This window comes from Hemitrygon akajei, chromosome 20, assembly GCF_048418815.1.
Source record: "Hemitrygon akajei chromosome 20, sHemAka1.3, whole genome shotgun sequence".
In the NCBI taxonomy this organism is placed as follows: Eukaryota; Metazoa; Chordata; class Chondrichthyes; order Myliobatiformes; family Dasyatidae; genus Hemitrygon; species Hemitrygon akajei.
Window position 1 is genome coordinate 31,774,955 of NC_133143.1, and position 20,682 is coordinate 31,795,636.

The window sequence follows — 20,682 nt, forward strand, 5'->3', positions numbered from 1 at the left end:
TTATTGTTCCAGGGGTTTGATGTTTTAGAAGAGGGAAAAACAAATTGAGAAAGTGAGGAGGAGGGTGCAAACTGCACCACTAAATCAAGGATACAGAGGGACCATAATGGAGGACTCATCCACTAAGTATATGTGAGGAACTGAAAAAAACGATAATGACTGATGGGATTATACTACAGATCCCCAATAGCCACCAAGACATTGAGGAACAGCTGTGCAAGCAGATTAGGGAAAGATGCCAAAACAACAGACTTGCTATAGCGGGTGATGTTATGCTCTGTATATCCAAAACATTGAAAATAACTTAAAGGAAAACAAGGGAGCTGACAGACACAAGCCTTAGTTTGTTTTTACTTTAAGCGAGGCTTGCACAGATCACATGGTGGCATGATGACATATAGTATGCCATGTACTTCTACACACAACCCACAATGCAGTATGTAGAGAATGCTTAATTAATATTGCTCAAACATTAATGAATTATTAAATACACAACACTCCTTCCTGCTTAGCTATAAACTCCAACTCAATATAGAATGCATCTCAACTAGATACACAGCATTCTATATAATCCAACTATTATATAGATATCCACAGCATAATAATTTTTTAAATTGTCCCATTCAATCCTAAAGATTTAATTGCAATGGAGGCTTTATTACTCTTGTTGGATAACGTCTTTCCTGACGAGGAATTTTTTTGTTTGGGATGTGAGACCTGTGACTCTGAAACAAGCTCAGGCTCTGGGGCCTCTTGCGTGGCTTTTGTAGGAGTTCCCTCTGGGACTGGATGAAGTGGTCTGACATCTCTGGACACTCTTCGTCCCTTTCTCCTGGCTGTTCTCTCTGGATCTACTCCCCTTTTCAAATTCTTTCTTCTTCTCACTTTCCCTTTTCTTCTAGTTTCTTGTGAATATCTCTGAATTTGCTAATTTCCTCGAGAAATTAGGTCTCATTTATCCACTTCAATTTCCATAGCAGTTAGGTCATTCTCTTCTTTTCCTTTTTCTTCTTTCTAGTTGTGCATCTTGATCTTGGAAAAGTGAATTTAGTTCACTGGAGTATTCTCTTAATGATCCTTGTATTGCTCCCTTGAAGACTTGATCTCTTACCTTGCTTTCCTCATTCTCAACACCATACGGCAAATCCTCTGTTTTCATATCTCCATTGACTCTTTTGGCCTTCCATTCATCCAGCTGGGCTATTGTCTTTGCATCTACTTTTACAAGCAAATTTTTGTCTCTGAACTCTCTTCCAGCTTAAAATCACACCGCATTTTGGAAGTAACTGCCTGATTAACATACCGGAAGCTTTTTCAGATATGCTGCCCACAAAACTCTTGCAGTCGGGTAACTGCTTTTGTCAATACACGATTCCTCTGAGCAGCATGGTCCTTCCTTTGTCCAATGTTTTCCAACCCGAGGCACAGAGGTTAGCACCAGCACCTGTTTGTCTTCTGTTGTAGGCAACAGTTCATGGTGGGCAGCATGGAGACAGCTGTAGCATCATCCAGTACCTTATTTAATTCACTTTTAGTTGGCTCCATTGCAGGGGATCTGGCATGCAAATTGTGGATGGATCTCCAAACAAGTTGTAGTTGTCCCAGCCACTCATGCCCCCACAATGCCAGCCCCACTGTTTTTAAACACATTCAAGCCAAATATGGCTTGTTGGCTGTTGTATTTCACTGCTACGAATGTCATTCCTACAGGAGTTATCTTTTCTCTAGTATACCAAGTTCTTAGTAGGATATCTGCAGGTTGCAGTTCAGTATCTATGAAATATCAAACTCATTTTGTTGAATGATTGAAACAGTGGAGCCAGAGTCCTATTCCATTTTAATTAATTTGTTGTTCACTTCAGGTGCAAGCCATATTGCTTATTTATTGTTATACAGTGGGGTATAGCTCAGTAGCAGATATGGGTGGTGTTTAATCCAGTCAAGTGTTTGATATTGCATCTTGGGAGATCAAATGTAAAGGAGAAGTACACAGTCGATATCAGGACCCTCAACAGCTTTGATGTTCAGAGGGATCTTTGGGCCCTAAGTCCATAGCTTCCTGAAATTAGCACACATGCTTTCCTTCACTAGGTGAGGTACTGAGGTTCAGAGTCTGTGAAGTTGAATCTTTACAATGATGCATTCAATTATGCCCTCCCCCTTTATAGGAAGGGTGTGAAGGCTTTGGGAAGGGCTCAAGGTATATTCATCCATACACACACACACACACACACACACACACACACACACACAAATAAAAACAGGGTTTTTTCCGCAGCAAATCTGAATAAGCTAGAGTTCTTTCCTCAGGAGCAGTAGAAACTAAAGAGGTTTATAAAATTATGATAGGCATAGATAGCAGGTATTTTCTCCCCAGAGATGAAATATCCAACACTAGAGAGCATACCTTTAAGATAAAAGGGGAGAAAAAAAAAGTGTGGAACAAGTTTTTAAACAGAGCGTTAGGTACCTGGAATGCTCTGCCAGGAAGAGGTGGTAGAGACAGATGTGATAGGGTCTTAGATAGGCACAGCAATATGCAGGGAAAGGAAAGAAAAAGGACATGATCAGGCAGAAGGGATTAATTAGTCATCACTAACTTAATTCAGTGCATATTGTGGGCCAAAGTGTCACTTGCTGTGCTATTGTTTGCTCTGCCCCAAGTTTAACCCTATAAATTACAAGATATACTGAAAAGTAAATGACTGGCTCCATAAAGTCCAGAAATATGTTACAACACTACTCTTTGCTGATGTCTGCAAGCTAATGTGTTAGGTGGGATTCGGTGGTCGAATTTGTAGGCAGTCAGAAATATGTGGGTTCATGCATCATCCAGGGCTTTAACATAATCACTAGGCTGGCCTGTCTGTCTGTAATGAGCGAGTGCCATACCAGATGTTCTTCCTTCAAATCCATCAGGAGTCAAAATTTTACATCACCATTTCATTTTCCTCTATGTACATATTCATTTGATCATGAAGATAAAATTCTTGGTCCCCCATTAACTGTTTTCTCAAATCTTGCTAAGCACAAACAGACCAACACTTTTGTAGAGAATACTCAGTTGGCTATAAAGGTACTTTAAAACATCTAATACAATGAAAGGATAAAGTAGGATGCAACTATTGATGATTAAAAAAGGCTTTTCACTACTGGTAGACTGTGGGCAAAGCAGACAACTAGCAAGTACAGTAATTAATTTTATCCTCCTAATAGCCTCCCAGGCCAAACCAGATGATCTTCTTACAGAACATTATGGTTTGTGACTAAATATTTCAGCTAATTTTATTGGAAGATGTAAATGAGATCCCCTCAGGTGTTAAACAGAAGCATAGTCGCCCTTTATTATTAAGCAAAAGATGTTATTATGCCCCAGGTTAGAGAGAGAGAAGCTCGACTAAGGAGATACTTTTTCACATAAACAGTGAATAGGAGGATCAGAAAAGCATTTGCAATAGGCTTCAGGCCTGTAAATATGTTTAAAAAAATTTTGGGTATTAAACAATGGATTTTTACTCTTTTTTTAGATTCAAACATATTAAAAATGAGAAGAACTGTAGTACAGTATTAAAAAGTTAATTAAATTCAATAAACTAGTTTAACAATCTAGGAAAATCATAAGATCTACATAAAATAGCCATGCTTGGAAGGTGAAGACTTGATAAATTAAGGGAGACCAAGATACAATTGATTAATGAGATTCAGTTGCATCTTCAGTCACTTACATCATTAGATGTATTTAAGGATTGCAATCTAAGTAATCCAAGAATGCAGATTAGATCATTAATCAGTAAATAACAATTTTGCATCAATGTCAAGAACAAATGTTAAAATAAAAACAACATCAGAGAACTAGTCACTCAGAATAGTAGGACATCGAATCTTAATTTTCTTTTGCCAATTAATTTTAGAGCAAGCAAAGAAACAAAATAAAAATGTTTAAAATATTTTAAATCATGTCTTTGTCTACATAAAGAATTATCTTCAAAACATAAACCCAATCCATACATGATTTCACTGCAGTAAAATTTAATTTGACAGGGCTACAGTACTTACATGTACCAATAGAGTTCCATTGTGTCTTTACATTAGCTGTCTTTTCATTACCGCATGCAGAGTCCAGATGCTGCAAAAATCAGAGTGCAAAGGAGGTTCAGAAAACAATATCTGAATGTGGTGGTGAACATACCATAGATCATAAAGGCAATCGGGGTACCTCATATGGTCACCGTTTTACTTCCAACATATTCACTCAGCATCCCTAGACTAGGAATGTCAGAAGAGTGACTGGCTGCAGAGAAATGCAAGTCTAGCAACAATCACTCTCTTGGGTTGCAAATTAACAATGATCATTTGGGCACAAGTCACACCAGAAGACATACCCCAGGCAAATTCAGCTCAACTAGAATGAGGAGGCTGGTTCAAAATTAAATAAAGAAAATAAATTTGATTGCAGAACCATAAATGATAAAATTAACACGGGAATTGTAATTGTGAAATCAAATCCCCAGCTGGGATCCTCTGCTTCTAAAAATGGGATCCAGCAAGTGTCCTCAGACAGTGGCTGCTCCTTGCAACTCACTCACTCTGAAAAGCTTTTGAACAGCTTGTGGAATTAGGAAGATAGTGGTAAGTAAGACCAGATAAGATACAGCTGGTAAGGTGAGTCATAAACTTAAACCACAAATGACTAGTGTCTTTGATCTATGATCAATCTTGGAAGTAATGTGGCTTTTGTTTGCCATCACCCTTCCCTTCCCCTCAGCCACTTGGCAGATGCCAGACTCAAGCCAACCATACACATAGACAGTTCTTGCACAGATACTGATTACCCTGCAACAATTCCCAAACGAATTGACGTCAATTCACACCTCGGCATTCCACCCAATTTAGAAAGATCAGGTGCATGGGCGCAAAAAAAAATTATACCATGATGCAGCAACAAGCCTTTACTCTTTCTCCTCTTTAATTCCTGCTCTGGATGCTGTGAGGCTCGTGGCTGGAATAATCTGGGTTAGGAACCCTCAGCAACACTGGTGAGTCATTGGGGACAGGTACAGCAAATACAAGTAGCAGTGCTTACGTAAGCCTTTCCATTCTGCTCTGTTGCCAATGAACTGTTAGGTTGTGGGTAACTTGATTCACCTTAATGCTGAACTGACTCCACAACCTATTGACTCACTTTCAAGGACTCTACAATTCTTCTCCCCAGCATCATTCATTTACTTTGTTTATCATTGGCATGATTTGTTCTCTTTTACACACTGAACGTTTGTCAGTCTTTGTCATGTGTTGTTTCTCATAAACTGTCTTTCTTTATTTTCCTGTAAATACCTGCAAGAAAATGCATCACAAGGAAGTAAATGGTGACATAGATGTACTTTGATAATAAATTTACTTGGAACTTTGAGTTAGCTGTTCTTGAATGGCTAAGCTAACTCATGTATTCGGTTCACATATATTTGTTTAAATTTGCATTCTACACATATAATTATATCTCCATGGATACACGTGCTCTCAATGACTCCTCCAATCTCTCTGCCAGTCTGTAGTTTGGCTAGGAAACTGCCAGCACATCACAAACCATTTCTTGCTGCTTCACAAGTTCCAGCTAGGTCTTAACAGGGTAGATATGGAAGGAATTATTTTCTAAACTGGGAGAACCTAGAACCTTAATTAAAAATTAAGATTTCACGCCTTAATTCAAAAACTCTTTCTACTGAGAGCGAAGAGTCATGCTTCTTCTCAAATGGCAGTAGAAAGTGTTTTTGTATATCTTTTAAGCATTTGTAGTTAGATGTCTGATAAACACGACAGTGTATGATTCCGGTTTAAGATGGAGCTGGTGAATCTCAGCAACTTCTGGCTGGTGGTCAATGAACTAAATGCTTGTTCATCACTCTCTTTCTGATCATCGAAAACAATAGTCGACAACTTCTCTTTGGACGTGGAGGCAATTCAATGTGGCAGAAACGAGGCGAGGCAGCGGTCCCATTGCCAAGAGTAAGAAAGACCCAAGGTTTGGCTGATTTAAGTGCCAGACCATATTGGAAAGGTTAGGTACAAGCCAAATCAAGGTGCAGGGTCCAGACCCGACAGCGTATGAAAGCACTGTCTGATCAACGATTTAGGCACCACGACAGATTGAAAAGGTCAGAGTGTCAGATCCCCTAGGTGAGGGATGGGCCGGTTCCACTGGCTGCTCTGCTCTGAACTAAGGGTCTGTGGAGAGACTCTCTTTGTGTACTTCAGTTCCGAACACTATTTCCTTGTGTTTTTTTGTTTTGCATGTTTTCCCCCCCCTGCAAATTGAGTGCTTGACAGTCTACTTATTAAAAAAAATGGTTCTTCTGGGTTTCTTTGTTTTGTGGCTGCCTGTTAGGAGATGAATCTCAAGGTTGGATAATGTATACATTGACAATAAATGTACTCTGCACAAGAATATTTGGGAATGCAGAGCTAACATTACACAGTAAGAGCAGCTATGTTATCAAATGCAGTAGCAGACTTGAGAAGCCAAGTGACCTGTTGTGGCTCCAAAGTTTTCAGTGTAGGTCAAGCTCAGAGGAGTTCAAGTACCACATTGCTTAACACCAGTCATACCTTTTTATTATAGGCTCACAGTTCAGCGGATCATAAACTGAAAACCCAATACCCTTTCTCACCAAAGCTTGAGTAAAGAACCAAGTTGATGCTTGAGTGAATTATCTGCTAAGGCAGTGTTACTGACATCCTGGTCGTTTACATGTTTTTGAGTTGATTTCAATGAAATCAATTCTCCAGTTGCTTTTACGTGGGTCTTCCTTGCACAGCTGCATTTTCCTTGGTGCGGATGATTGAATAGTGCCACTGAGTAGAGTTCCAGTATATTTAAGCCCACCAACAATGCAAGAAGAGCAACAGATTTTCCAGAAAAAAATCAGTGAGCAAGACACTTGGGAGTTGTTTAAGGAGGTGTCATTGAAGAAAACTTGGCAAATTCCTACATTTTAAAAAGACATCCACTGTACTTAGTTCACTGAGTGAATGAATTGGATGCCAGTCAAATGAACGTGGAGTTCACAACTTCAGCCTCCCATGCACTGCTCCTTCATGAGTTTCCCAGTATTCACAATCCTCAACATTTAAGGGAATGTTACTTCAAAGAATGTGCATCTTTAGACGAGTGCTTGAAGTGAGAAACAAGAGAAAGGTGGCAAAAGAAAAAGTCCTCCAAAATTTGCAAAATCACTGGCATTCTGAACTTGAAATGACCAGCTCAGCCTTCAGGAACTAAAATACAGGGCTTCAAATGCTTGACTACAGGAAAAACAGCAACATGAATTGCTCTAAAAATGACTCAAAAGCATGCCTCAATCTTAGCTGACCAGGCGACAGTACGAGGTTAGTATGTTGTCAATTGTGTCAGTGCAGCTAAGAGGAAAATGAGGCAGCAGTACGTTTAATCACATCAATAAACTCTGTGTGATAATGCATCTCAAATTCATTTGTATTGCGCAAATTTCATCAAAACATTTTTAACCCTTCATAGACATGTTGCCTGAATGCTTTGAGTGAAGAATTTACACTGTATTTGATCAATCCTAGTGTTTGCACTGCAGAAAAGGAGATTATTTGCTGCTTTAGTCTGTTGCCTTGTCTTGGCAGGCTCCAGAACGGAAACAAGAAGTGCCCCTCCTTAATGTACAAAATGCTCAACATAGTCTTGAGTAGTAACAACAATCAAGAATACAATTCCCACAAGTTAAAAGTTTCAACCTGGAAACACGTCAGCAACCAATTATTCTAATCATGTAACAGTGAAATCAAATAGTTAGGAAATTCCTGTTTCCTTTTCCTCCCCACAAAGCAGAACTCTGCCAAGACGAACCTGGATGCTAAACTTCAGTAAACAGATTAGCAAGACTCAAATGCAAACCCAACTCTGTATTATTTTGTGTGTGTTGCTTGAATTTCCAGCATCTGCAGATCTTCTCGTGTTTGTGTCTGTATTACTGTAAATCAGACATACAAATTACTTGAATAAAGAAGTGTCATTAAAGGGGAACAGCCAGTTATCTCTGATGGCAAGTATGAATATACCGTATATTTACAAATACATTATTTCTTGTGTTTTCACACTGTCTTAAAGATATGTAAAAGTTAAATCAAAAATCTAATCACTTGATACTAACAGGACGAGGTTTCTGACATGGAATTTTGAGATGTAATAATTGGCAGTTTTCTTACAATTGTAATTATGCCATATTTCACATACTCTCCTTACAAAAATAGCACATCTGTTTTATTGCAGACATCACTATTTATCACATTAATAGAGAAAAAAAAATGATTGGGGTACAGGCATTGCCAACAAAGCCAGAAGTTCTTCATCCCAAGTTGCTGCTGCTACTTCTTGACCTGAATAGCTAGTGAAAGTGTAAGAGAAGACTTACTGGAATATTTCGGGGGGTGGGAGAAATGAGGAAATTCAGCTGCAAGGTCAGACATTTAGTGCTTTCTAAAAGGGAACTGGGCAGTCACTTAAAAGAGCAACTCAAAAGTTGCAACATTACAGGAAAAAGCAGGGGAATCAGAATTATAGACAACAGACAGTAGGTGCAGGAGTAGGCCATTCGGCCCTTCTAGCCAGCACCGCCATTCACTGTGATCATGGCTGATCATACACAATCAGTACCCTGTTCCTGCCCTCTCCCCATATCCCTTGACCCCGCTATCTATAAGAGCTCCATCTAACTCTCTCTTGAATGCATCCAGAGACTTGGCCTCCACTGCCTTCTGGGGCAGAGCATTCCACATATCCACCACTCTCTGGGTGAAAAAGTTTTTCCGCATCTCTGTTCTAAATGGCCTACCCCTTATTCTTAAACTGTGGCCTCTAGTTCTGGACTCACCCATCAGCGGGAATATGCTTCCTGCCTCCAGTGTGTTCAATCCCTTAATAATCTTATATGTCTCAATCAGATCCCCTCTCATCCTTCTAAATTCCAGCGTATACAAGCCCAGTCACTCCAATCTTTCAACATATGACAGTTCCGCCATTCCGGGAATTAACCTTGTGAACCTACGCTGCACTCCCCCAATAGCAAGAATGTCCTTCCTCAAATTTGGAGACCAAAACTGCACACAATACTCCAGGTGGGGTCTCACCAGGGCCCTGTACAGCTGCAGAAGGACCTCTTTACTCCTATACTCAATTCCTCTTTTTATAAAGGCCAGCATGCCATTAGCTTTCTTCACTGCCTGCTGAACCTGCATGCTTGCTTTCATTGACTGATGTACAAGAACACCTAGATCTAGTTGTACTTCCCCTTTTCCTAACTTGACTCCATTTAGATAATCTGCCTTCCTGTTCTTGCCACCAAAGTGGATAACCTCCCATTTATCCACATTAAACTGCATCTGCCATACATTTGCCCACTCACCCAACCTGTCCAAGTCACCCTGCATTCTCATAACATCCTCCTGACATTTCACACTGCCACCCAGCTTTGTGTCATCAGCAAATTTGCTAATGTTACTTTTAATTCCTTCATCTAAATCATTAATGTATATTGTAAACAGCTGCGGTCCCAGCACCGAACCTTGCGGTACCCCACTGGTCACAGCCTGCCATTCCGAAAGGGACCAGTTAATCGTTACTCTTCCTGTTTCCTTTGTTTCCTGTCAGCCAGCCAATTTTCAATCAGTCAGTACTCTGCTCCCAATACCATGTCCCCTAATTTTGCCCACTAATCTCCTATATGGGACTTAAAAGCTTTCTGGAAGTCCAGGTACACTACATCCACTGGCTCTCCCTTGTCCATTTTCATAGTTACATCCTCAAAAAACTCCAGAAGATTAGTCAAGCATGATTTTCCCTTCATAAATCTATGCTGACTTGGACTGATCCTTCTACTGCTATCCAAATGTGTCGTAATTTCCTCTTTTATAATTGACTCCAGCATCTTTCCCACCACTGACATCACGCTAACTGGTCTATAATTCCCTGTTTTCGCTCTCCCTCCTTTCTTGAAAAGTGGGACAACATTAGCCACCCTCCAATCAGCAGGAACTGTTCCTGAATCTATAGAACTTTGGAAAATGATTACCAATGCGTAATGAATTCACTCATTATCACTGACATATGTCATTAAGTTTGTAGTTTTGTCCCAGCTGTACAGTTCAAGACATCAAATTATTAAAAGTTACAAATATAAATAGTGCAAAAGGGAAAAGAGGCGAAAGGAATTGAGTGCTCCCATCATAACGTTTGGTAGGTAGCTCTTCTGATTTAATCCAAATCAAGGTGACATTGCATCTTGGAGAAGAAACTGTACACCAACGAGATCAAACATTCAATACATAATGGAGTATCATCACCTACTATAGTAATTTGGTCTCTTCCTCAACAGACTCAGTCACATGAGAAATAAGATCTTCCACCTCTAAAGACAATTCCCCAAGTATTTGCTGATTTTACTGAAGATTTTATGGAAATCCTTTAATAGTAGATTTCACATTATTAACAGAACATATTTTCCGCAGCACTATCTTGTAATATATTTAAAGCCAAAATCCTCAAGATACTTCGAATTTGAAATATAAACAAAGAACTGGATACAAATCAGAATGGCCATTAATCTGAAATGTTCACTCACTATCTTTTCACAGCTGCGTCTGATCTGCTGAGTATTTTCAGCATTTAACGACTTTGTTGTACACATCCATGAGATAGATTACCAGAATCGCAAGTTATGACGAGAAACCTAGCTTACTTCCATAATGGAATATCCTCTCAGACATTTTAATATTTATTTTGCATGCATACTTACCAAGTTCTCTTTAAACCACAATTCTCAATTGAATAAACTAGAGACTACACAGATGCAAAACTGTGCAGTACCCGGTAATAACACTCAACTTTAGAGTCAGAGTTGCACAACATAGAAACGTCCTTTAGTCCACCACATCATTTGGCCCCTTTCCCTATTTACACCAGACCCATTGCCCACAATAAGTCAATATCCCCCAATGCATTGCACATTCAAGTGAATATCTCAAATCTTCACAATAAAAATGACTGTGCAAAACATGATGTACAAAAAAGCTGGATGAACTCAGCAGGTCGGGCAGCATCCGTTGAAAGGAGCAGTCAACGTTTCGAGTCGAGACCCTTCGTCAGGACTAAAGGAGGAGGGGGCAGGGGCCCTATAAAGAAGGAGGGGGGAGGGTGGAAAACCAATCAGAGGAAAGATCAAGAGGTGAGGGAGGGGAAGTAGGGAGGGGATAGGCAGGAGAGGTGAAGAAGGAATCTAAGGGGAAAGCACTATGGGTAGTAGAAGAAGGCAGAGTCATGAGAGGTGATAGGCAGCTAGAAGAGGAGACAGAGTGAAGGTGGGATGGGGAAGGGAGAGGGAGGGAATTACCAAAGTTGGAGAATTCGATGTTCATACCAAGGGGCTGGAGACTACCCAGACGGTAGATGAGATGTTGTTCCTCCAACCGAAGTTTGGCCTCATCATGGCAGTAGAGGAGGCCATGTATGGATATATCCGAATGGGAATGTGAAGGAGAGTTGAAGTGAGTGGCAACCAGGAGATCCTGTCCGTTGTGGCGGACAGAGCGTAGGTGCTCGACGAAGCGGTCCCCCAATCTGCATCGGGTCTCACCGATGTAGAGGAGGCTGCACCGGGAGCATTGGATGCCATAGATTACCCCAACAGACTCACAAGTGAAGTGTTGCCTCACCTGGAAGGACTGTTTAGGGTCTTGAATAGTGGTAAGAGATGAGGTGTAGGGACAGGTGTAGCACTTAAGCTTGCAGGGATAAGGTACCAGGTGGGAGATCTGTAGGGAGGGACGTGTGGACCAGGCAGTCGCGGAGGGAACGATCCCTGCGAAAAGCAGAGAGGGGTAGAGAGGGAAAGATGTCCTTAGTGGTGGAGTCCTGTTGAAGGTGGCAGAAGTTGCGGATGATAATATACTGGATTCGGAGGCTGGTGGGGTGATAGGTGAGGACAAGGGGGACACGGTCCCTGGTGTAGTGACCGGAGGATGGGGTGAGGGCTGAAGTGCGGGAGATGAAAGAAATGCGGGTGAGGGCATTATTGATGACGGCAGAAGGGAAACCACGATTCTTAAAGAAAGAGGACATTTGGGATGTCCTGGAATGGAAAGCCTCATCCTTGGAGCAGATGCGGCGGAGACGGAGGAACTGGGAATAGGGAATAGAATTTTTGCATTTGGCAGTGTGGGAAGAGGTATAATCAAGGTAGTTATGGGAGTCATTGGGTTTATAGAAGATGTCAGTGGACGGTCCAGAGATGGAGACCGAGAGATCGAGAAAGGGGAGAGAAGTGTCCGAGATGGACCAAGTGAATTTGAGGGCTGGGTGAAAGTTAGAGGCAAAGTCAATGAAATTGATGAGCTCAGCATGGGTGCAGGAAGCAGCACCAATGTAGTCGGCAATGTATCGAAGGAAAAGTTGGGGAGCAGTACCAGTATAGATTTGGAGCATAGACTGTTCCACATAACCCACGAAGAGGCAGGCATAGCTAGGGCCCATGCGAGTGCCCATAGCTACACCCTTGGTCTGGAGAAAGTGGGAAGTGCCGAAAGAGAAGTTATTAAGTGTGAGTACCAGTTCCGCCAACCTGAGGAGTGTGGTGGTGTTGGGGAACTGGCGAGGTCTATTGTTCAGAAAGTAGCGGAGGGCTTTGAGGCCTTCTTGATGGGGAATTGAAGTGTATAAGGATTGGACATCCATGGTGAAATTGAAGCGGTTGGGGCCGGGGAACTGGAAGTTATTGAAGAGGTGGAGGGCATGGGATGTATCCTGGATGTAGGTAGGGAGGGACTGAACTATGGGTGACAAAATGGAGTCGAGGTAGGCAGATACAAGTTTGGTGGGACAGGAGCAGGCCGAAACTATAGGCCTACCAGGACAGTCAGGCTTATGGATCTTGGGGAGGAGGTAAAAGCGAGCAGTGCAGGGTGTGGGAATTATGAGTTTTTTGGCTGAGGATGGAAGGTCTCCGGAGTTGATAAGGGCAGTGACGGTACGGGAGACAATGGTTTGATGTTTTTTGGTTGGGTCCTGTTCCAGGGGTAAGTCAGAGGAGGTGTCAGAGAGCTGCCGTTTGGCCTCACTGAGGTAGAGGTCCGTCCGCCAGACTACTACGGCACCACCTTTGTCTGTGGGTTTGATGGTGAGGTTGGGGTTAGTGCGGAGAGAGTGGAGGGCAGTGCGTTCAGAGGGAGTGAGGTTGGAACAGGAGAGAGGAGTGGTGAAGTTGAGACGGTTGATGTCTCGGCGACAGTTGGAGATGAAAAGATCGAGTGCAGGTAGAAGGCCTGGCGGAGGTGTCCAGGAGGAAGAGGAGGGTTGAAGACGGGAGAAGGGGTCATCAATAGGGGGAGGGGAATCCTTGTTAAAGTAGTAGGCTTGGAGACGTAAGCGACGGAAGAAGAGTTCAGCGTCATGCCGGGCACGGAAGAAGAGTTCAGTGTCAAAACATTTCACCTCGTATCCCCTTTCAGACTCCATTTGGTAACTTTAAATGTGTACTCATTCTCAACCTACTAATCTACTGCATGGGACTTTGTCAATGCCTTCTTAACATTCATATAGTTAACTTCTACCACCCTGCCTTTATCAATCTTCTTAGATCCCTCCAAGTTCTCAGTTGGGATTCTACATCCACCTCCCCCCCACATTTCCCCTCCCACATGGAAGTTGTCAGGCTATATCTGATCAGTCCCTGCCTTTCCAAATGTAGATAACTCCTCTTAGGATTGTCATCTAATTCAGGCAATTTACCAACACCACTGCCCCAATATAGTACCATTGTGCTTCAGATTATACATTTGCCCATCCCTAAACTCAAATTCTTCCAATTTCATCACAGTTGTAAACAAATGAGAAATATTCATTTAGGAATATTTCAATCACTTGGCTCCATACAGATTACCCCTTTGGTCCCCAAAGTGACTCACTCTTTCCCTGACTACGCTAATACCCATCATAGAATACCCTGGGATTCTCCTGAATCTTGCTCCCCAAGGATATTTCATGGGCCTTTATGCCCTCCTAATTTCTGAAGTTCTTTCCTATACATTCTATATTCCTAGAAACTCCCGACTCTGATTGCTTATACTGTCATACGCTTCCTTTAACTGAACAAATCTTCAATATCCTTTTGTCATCCAAGCTCCAGTAATCTTGCCATCTTTGCCTTTTCCCCCTTACCAGAACTTGCTGGCCCTGAACTCTTGCAAACACTTACAAGGCTCTTACTTGTCAGATGCTGTTTTACATTCAGAATCTGCTCCCACTCTCACCAAGAACTCTCTTACATGATCACAAATCAGCTGTCCTCCCATTTATGATATTAACCTGTGTGGACCAATCCTTTTTCAAATCATAACTACCTAGAAACTTACAGAATTATGGTCACCATTCATAAAATGTTCCCCACACCAAGACTTCCACAACCTGTCCAGTTTCATTTTCTAAGTAGAACATAGTCCTATCTCCAAGTAGGTCCAACTACATCTTGACTTAATTTCAAATCACTTAACTTCAATAATATAATACAGAAGTAACAAAGGATGTCAGTAAACAATTTTAACAAAGTTTTCAAATGACAAGAACTCACGACGAACAAAACATTTGAATTGAATTCACTTTATTTCTTACATCCTTTACATACATGAGTAAAAATCTTTGTTACGTCTGCATCTCAATGTGCAATGTGCAATCATAGTAATTTATAATAAATAGAACAGTCAATGTAATATAGAGTAGACTCAAATCAGTGCGAGTTCATCAGTCTGTTGGCCTGGCGGAAGAAACTGTCCTGGAGCCTATTGGTCCTGGCTTTTGTGCTGCGGTACCACTTCCCGGATGGTAGTGGCTGGAAGAAATTGTGGTTGGGATGACTTGGGTCCCCAATGATCCTACAGGCCCTTTTTAAAGACCTGTCCTTGTAAATGTCCTGAATCATGGGAAGTTCACAACTGCAGATGTGCTGGGCTGTCCACACCACTCTCTGCAGAGTCCTGCAATTAAGGGAGGTAGAGTTCCCATACCAGACAGTGATGCAGCCAGTCAGGATGCTCTCAATTGTGCCCCTGTAGAAAGTTCTTAGGATTTGGGGGCCCATACCAAACTTACTCAACTGTCTGAGCTGAAAGAGGCACTGTTGTACCTTTTTACTTAGAGTTGGGGCAATATATATATTTTATATAAAAAGACACCCAATGAGGCATTTTTCATAACCATAATATATCAAAGAATAATTTTTGAAGTGTTGTTACAATATACAGTTCAAGCTCCAAGGAATAATCAATTTCACTGCTACAACCTGCTTATGCCATAGGCTCTCCTACTGGTTATAGCAATGTAATATAACCAGAAAATAAAAGCCCATCATTTCAACACAAAAGAGAGCAATGATCAAGATGGATCAAATCTGTAGAGACGCATTCATTATTTCCAGTCAAAAGGCTGCAAACTTCCTTGCTAAATGTTGACTATCTGCATTATTACACATAGGCAAAACCATGGCAGGGAGAGCTCAGTATTTGGGAGTGATTTCTGTACTTTCATCCTTAAATCTCTCTACTCCTGTAAAACTAACTCACCATTTAAAAAAAGTTAAGTGGATCTTTTTTTTCTGGTATCTCAAAGCTAATGACTTCACAAATACTGAACTTCATCACAATTTTGCCAACGTATACTAAGGTAACTGACACAAAAATCGTAAATTAGTTAACAAATTAGATTATAGGAGGTGGGTATTACCCGTAATTCCCCATTCATAACAGCCCTGTGAAGGTACCTGCGATGATTTAAGAAAAGGTGTTGACTGGATAGATACAGGAAAACTAGATCTGTTGAAAATCCAAGACAAGGGCCATAACCAGATTTAGCACTATGATATTCAGGAAACACTTCTGCAAAGTGTAAACCTGATGGTCCTTCCAGTCCCAAAAGAGAATATTGAAAAATTAAAAAATGAAGCTGTTAAGCAAGAATATTACATGTTAAGGAACCAAGGGAATTCATGGAATTACAATCAACCAACATTTAAATTAATGCTTTCATATGTTTAAAACTCAAAAACAAACCAGAAGATTAAATCTAACATTAAGTTTTTGGTTTTGAATGAATCTGAAAATTAAGAACTAGCAATTCGACCATTCCACCCACAGAGACATGACTCAGCTGATACTTAAATCTTGTCCTTTTTCCTCACAGGATTAGTAATCTAAACCTCCCCCCTCCAACACCAAATGGTATGCTTCTAACAAAATGATGCCTTTTTATACAGGAGGCTGTGGGCTCTGAAGAACACGTGAGGAAGAAACAAAAATTCAACTTTTGTTTAAAAAGAGGTCAGTGATGGGCACTCTGTAATTGTTAATGTCAAAGATGAAGTAACAAAATGCACAAATCTCAACTCTTACTGCTTTAAAATTAATTTAATCCAGATACCAAACTTTCTGCTCAATCTTAATTAGAAACAGTACATTATGATACCAAAAACTTTGGAACAAATTTCATTTAAAAAACTCACATAGGGGAAGCTCTCCTTCTGACTGGCTACATATCTGACTAGAACAAAACAAAATAATTATAAATGGCAATTTTAGTTAAACATTGCTGTGAATTTGTATTTTTGTCTATAGCATTCTTTCATTAGAGAAGAATACAGATGTACTTGATTGAACAATAAAATTTGAGTGGAACTATAACTCTAATGTCTAAACACCATGAAATACAGCATGGTCAAAACACATTTGTTTTGACCTATTTGTCCTATTGTTTTTAAAGCTTGTGACAGAAAATTTTTAAGCATATTATTTGAATGTTTTCACTTACATTATCTGAGTACACATACACATTATTTTATTGTCATTTACTGTGAAAATAATTCTCAAATTACTTAATTTAGGTGAATTGCTGGCGTGTTTGATTGTGCCAGCTTTCACGGGGTCAAAAGTGTTATTGTCCTTTCTAAACGCCTTTTTTATGATTACAAGATCCTGCTGGATATTAAGAATGTAAAGTACTGCAGGCCTACCCCATCAGCGAGCTGCTCATTGGCGGAGAAACTGAAGGAGCCGGACTTGGCGTGGATCATGCAGCTGTATCAGAGAGCTGTTGGCGCGCGAAGGTGTGCAGTCTTAACAGCGAGTGATCCTCTCTGTCACTTCTCGTGATTGCAAGACCCTGTTGGACATTGCTGATGTGGAGTGCTGCCAGTCCAATTCACTGATTTATTGGTGGACGGCAGGGGAGCTGTGTGGCCTTGGTCATGGCGAGGGTTAGGCCACAAGCCATGGTGTAGCGCGGCGTACAAGCTGGAATCTGTACTCCTAACCCCCCCCCCCCACCCCTGTTCACTGGGCAGAAGTGAATACAATACACAATTGTAATTTATTCCCTTTCAGACTCCAGCAAATTCATGGACTCAGGGTCTTGGACCTTTTTTTTGTGTGTGCCTGTATTTTATTGATATTTCATATATGCCTGCTATCTTATATGTGTCCTATGCTGTATGTGACTGTTGGTACTGTGTTTCGCACCTTGGCCCTGTTTTGTTTGGCTGTGTTCATGTATAGTTGACTGACAATTAAACTTCAACTTGCTTGCACTAGAATTCACAAAGACCTGTCCAATTAGATCTAAATGACACAAAAATCTGTTCTACAGAATGATTCCACTAAAGACAGATGATGACTTTGAAATCTAAAAACCATCCAAGGCAGCCAGCTCCAAACTAATTCCACTGTTAAGAATCCCAAATAATGGTTCACTTTAAGTAATAATGAACTAGTATTATTCTTCAGATAATTGAATGGATTGTGCAATACTTCATGGTTTGAATATTCCCACCCAATGAGAATGAGAATTAAATTTGGCATTTAAATTTTTTTTTAAAAATACCATCACCAAAAAAAAATTCTGAAGTTAATTAAGGAGTGTACTTAACAGAAGGAAGCTGTGGCTTTCTTGATGTTGGCAGGCCTGCTGAAGATCATAAATGTTAGTGGGTGGGAATACTATTCTCCAGAAGCCATTATGCATTTGGCAGCAATACATGTTTGTTCCAAAGATCAGTTTCCACCACTGATTTCATGAAGAAACTAAGAGTAAATTTGTTAATAATGGTTAAGTGAAAATTTGCAAAAATACTTTTGTGGAAGTTCAGGAAATAAAACCCGATCGTCAGCTGCAAGTTAAGACATTGACCAGCAAATGCAGCATTTAAAGCAAAATGGTAGGGTCTACAAGAAAGAAGCAAACAGAAGACTCCAGCTAGTTCCAGATAGATGGTGGTAATGCCTGTCCATTAATGTTTTCAGGGGAAAGAAATCTAGAATGTCTTTATAGACTACAAGGTTCTAATACCATGCAAATATTAAACTCCAAGGCCAAATAGTTACATTGAAGGAGATACTCTTCCAGGGGAGGGAAAATGTCAAGATGCACCAAGGTCACAAAATGAGACCTCCACTGCAGCACAGTACATCATTGTTTTGATTTCCCTTGATACAGGCACAGAATACAAAAAAGTGAAACATACCATATGTAGCCAATTTCAAGAACAGCCCTTGGTAAACTTTCTCAATGAATTCCTGGACATTCCCCCGGAATCACCCACTTACAACAAGTGGGATAATTAAATCAACAAATGTCAGCTGATTACCCTCAAAGACTGATCCGATTGCTTGGAAAGCATTTAAGGCTATGATCCTCATCAGGCCACCAGTTCTGGAGAACCAAGATTGGAGAGCAGTTATTTCATGATATTGAAAGGTTATTTAAAAAAAATCTGACATATTGATCATCCCACTTCCTGAACTTTTCAAAACCATTTGCAAATTCTGAGTGTGCTGAACTGTCTATCCAACAAGTAACCAATTCTGTACGCATGTACGGCTGTGAACCATTATCTTAAAGGATTGAGAACAGGAATTAAAACTAGGCTTGTACTGCATCTTATAGTGCTGATCTTATAGACAATTTATAAATGTTAGTGATTTTAAAAAACTGGATCAGAGCTTCATCCAATAATTTCTTCCATCCAAAAACCATAGACTTTTTGGGGTCGGGGATGACATGGCACCACTAGCAAGCCAGCATTTTTCCTTTCCTGCTCCTGAGAAGGTGGTAGTGAGCTGCCCACTGGTGTAGGTACTCTGTGCTGCTGGATAGATTGTTCTCAGATTTAGACCCAATGATGACAAAGGGCTGGCTTGCGGGAGTGGGGGGAAACCAGGTGGTGGTGGTATTCCAACGTTCTTGCCATATGTGGTGCTGGGAGGCCATGGGTTTTCCAGAAGAACTGCAGTGCATTTTGTAGATGCTGCACGCTAGAATTTTTGTACACTGTTGGTGGAGAAAATGAAGATTTGCGGAACACACGGGTGCCAACTCAGCAAGTTAGTGTGTCCTGAATGATGCTGAGCTTCCTGGATGTTACTGAAGCAATACACATCAGGCAAATTGCAGGTATTCCATTACAATCCTGACTGGTTTCATACAAGGCAGAAAGGTTCTGGGGGTACGGGATTGAGGGTGATGTTTGGAATTGAGTCACTGCATGATACCCAGCCATCGACTTGCTCTCGTTGTTCCGCTCTGCAAGTAACTGATCCACTTGCATTTCTGATCAAAGGCAATACTATGATATTAATGGTGATGGATGTAGACATGAATTTAGAAGGATGAGAGGGGATCTGATTGAAACATATAAGATTATTAAGGGATTGGACACGCTGGAGGCAGGAAGCATGTTCCCGCTGATGGGTGAGTCCAGAACTAGAGGCCACAGTTTAAGAATAAGGGTTAGGCCGTTTAGAACAGAGATGCGGAAAAACTTTTTCACCCAGAGTGGTGGATATGTGGAATGCTCTGCCCCAGAAGGCAGTGGAGGCCAAGTCTCTGGATGCATTCAAGAGAGAGTTAGATAGGGCTCTTATAGATAGCGGAGTCAAGGGATATGGGGAGAGGGCAGGAACGGGGTTCTGATTGTGTATGATCAGCCATGATCACAGTGAATGGCGGAGCTGGCTAGAAGGGCTGAACGGCCTACTCCTGCACCTACTGTCTATTGATATTGCCGACGAATGCCATATGTAGGCTGTCAAATGTAGATAAATGCTTGGATATTGTCAAAACAAATGATCCAACAATTACGGGATCTTTAGCATAACTAAGTACCAACAAGCCCTTTGTATAATGCACTGCATCTCAAATCTGGGCAAGCACAAACTACACCATTTTATACTCTGTACAAGAGGTTCCTATGGAGAGAGTCATAAAGTTGCGCACTTTCCTACAGAATGTTTTTTGACCACTGGAGATACAAGAGAGAGACTACAGATGATGGAGCAAAGGACAACCTGCTGCAGGAATTAAGTGGGCCAAGAAGTATCTGTGGGGGAGGCAAAGGAATTTGGGCCAAAATATGACCCTACAGATGCTGCTTGACTTGTTGAGTTCCCTCAGCAGATTATCTTCTGGCCAGTGTTCAGAGATCTCTAACAAAAGATAATAAATACTCATAATATATGCTTAAATAATTAACGTTTTTGCACAAGTTTTACTTATAATTCATTTGTTAACTTTTATCCCATGAAGTGAGCCCAAACCCTGCACTTACTCTGGCATCAGTGGTGGAGAAGGAT

At 41.0% G+C, this 20,682-nt stretch overlaps 1 protein-coding gene across 3 annotated transcripts in view; it reads right to left on the bottom strand.

The window, feature by feature from the left end:
* LOC140713695 (uncharacterized) overlaps positions 1-20,682 on the bottom strand; it is a 68,746-nt gene that overhangs the window by 21,431 nt on the left and 26,633 nt on the right. For 2 of the 3 annotated variants that reach the window (XM_073024091.1, XM_073024090.1), the window contains exon 3: positions 4,057-4,126. In XM_073024091.1, the coding sequence (XP_072880192.1) occupies positions 4,057-4,076 (20 nt within the window). In that variant the 5' untranslated portion in view covers positions 4,077-4,126. Of the gene's footprint in view, positions 1-4,056; positions 4,127-5,083; positions 5,335-20,682 lie in introns of all 3 variants that reach the window. The other variant, XM_073024092.1, reaches the window with a different exon arrangement.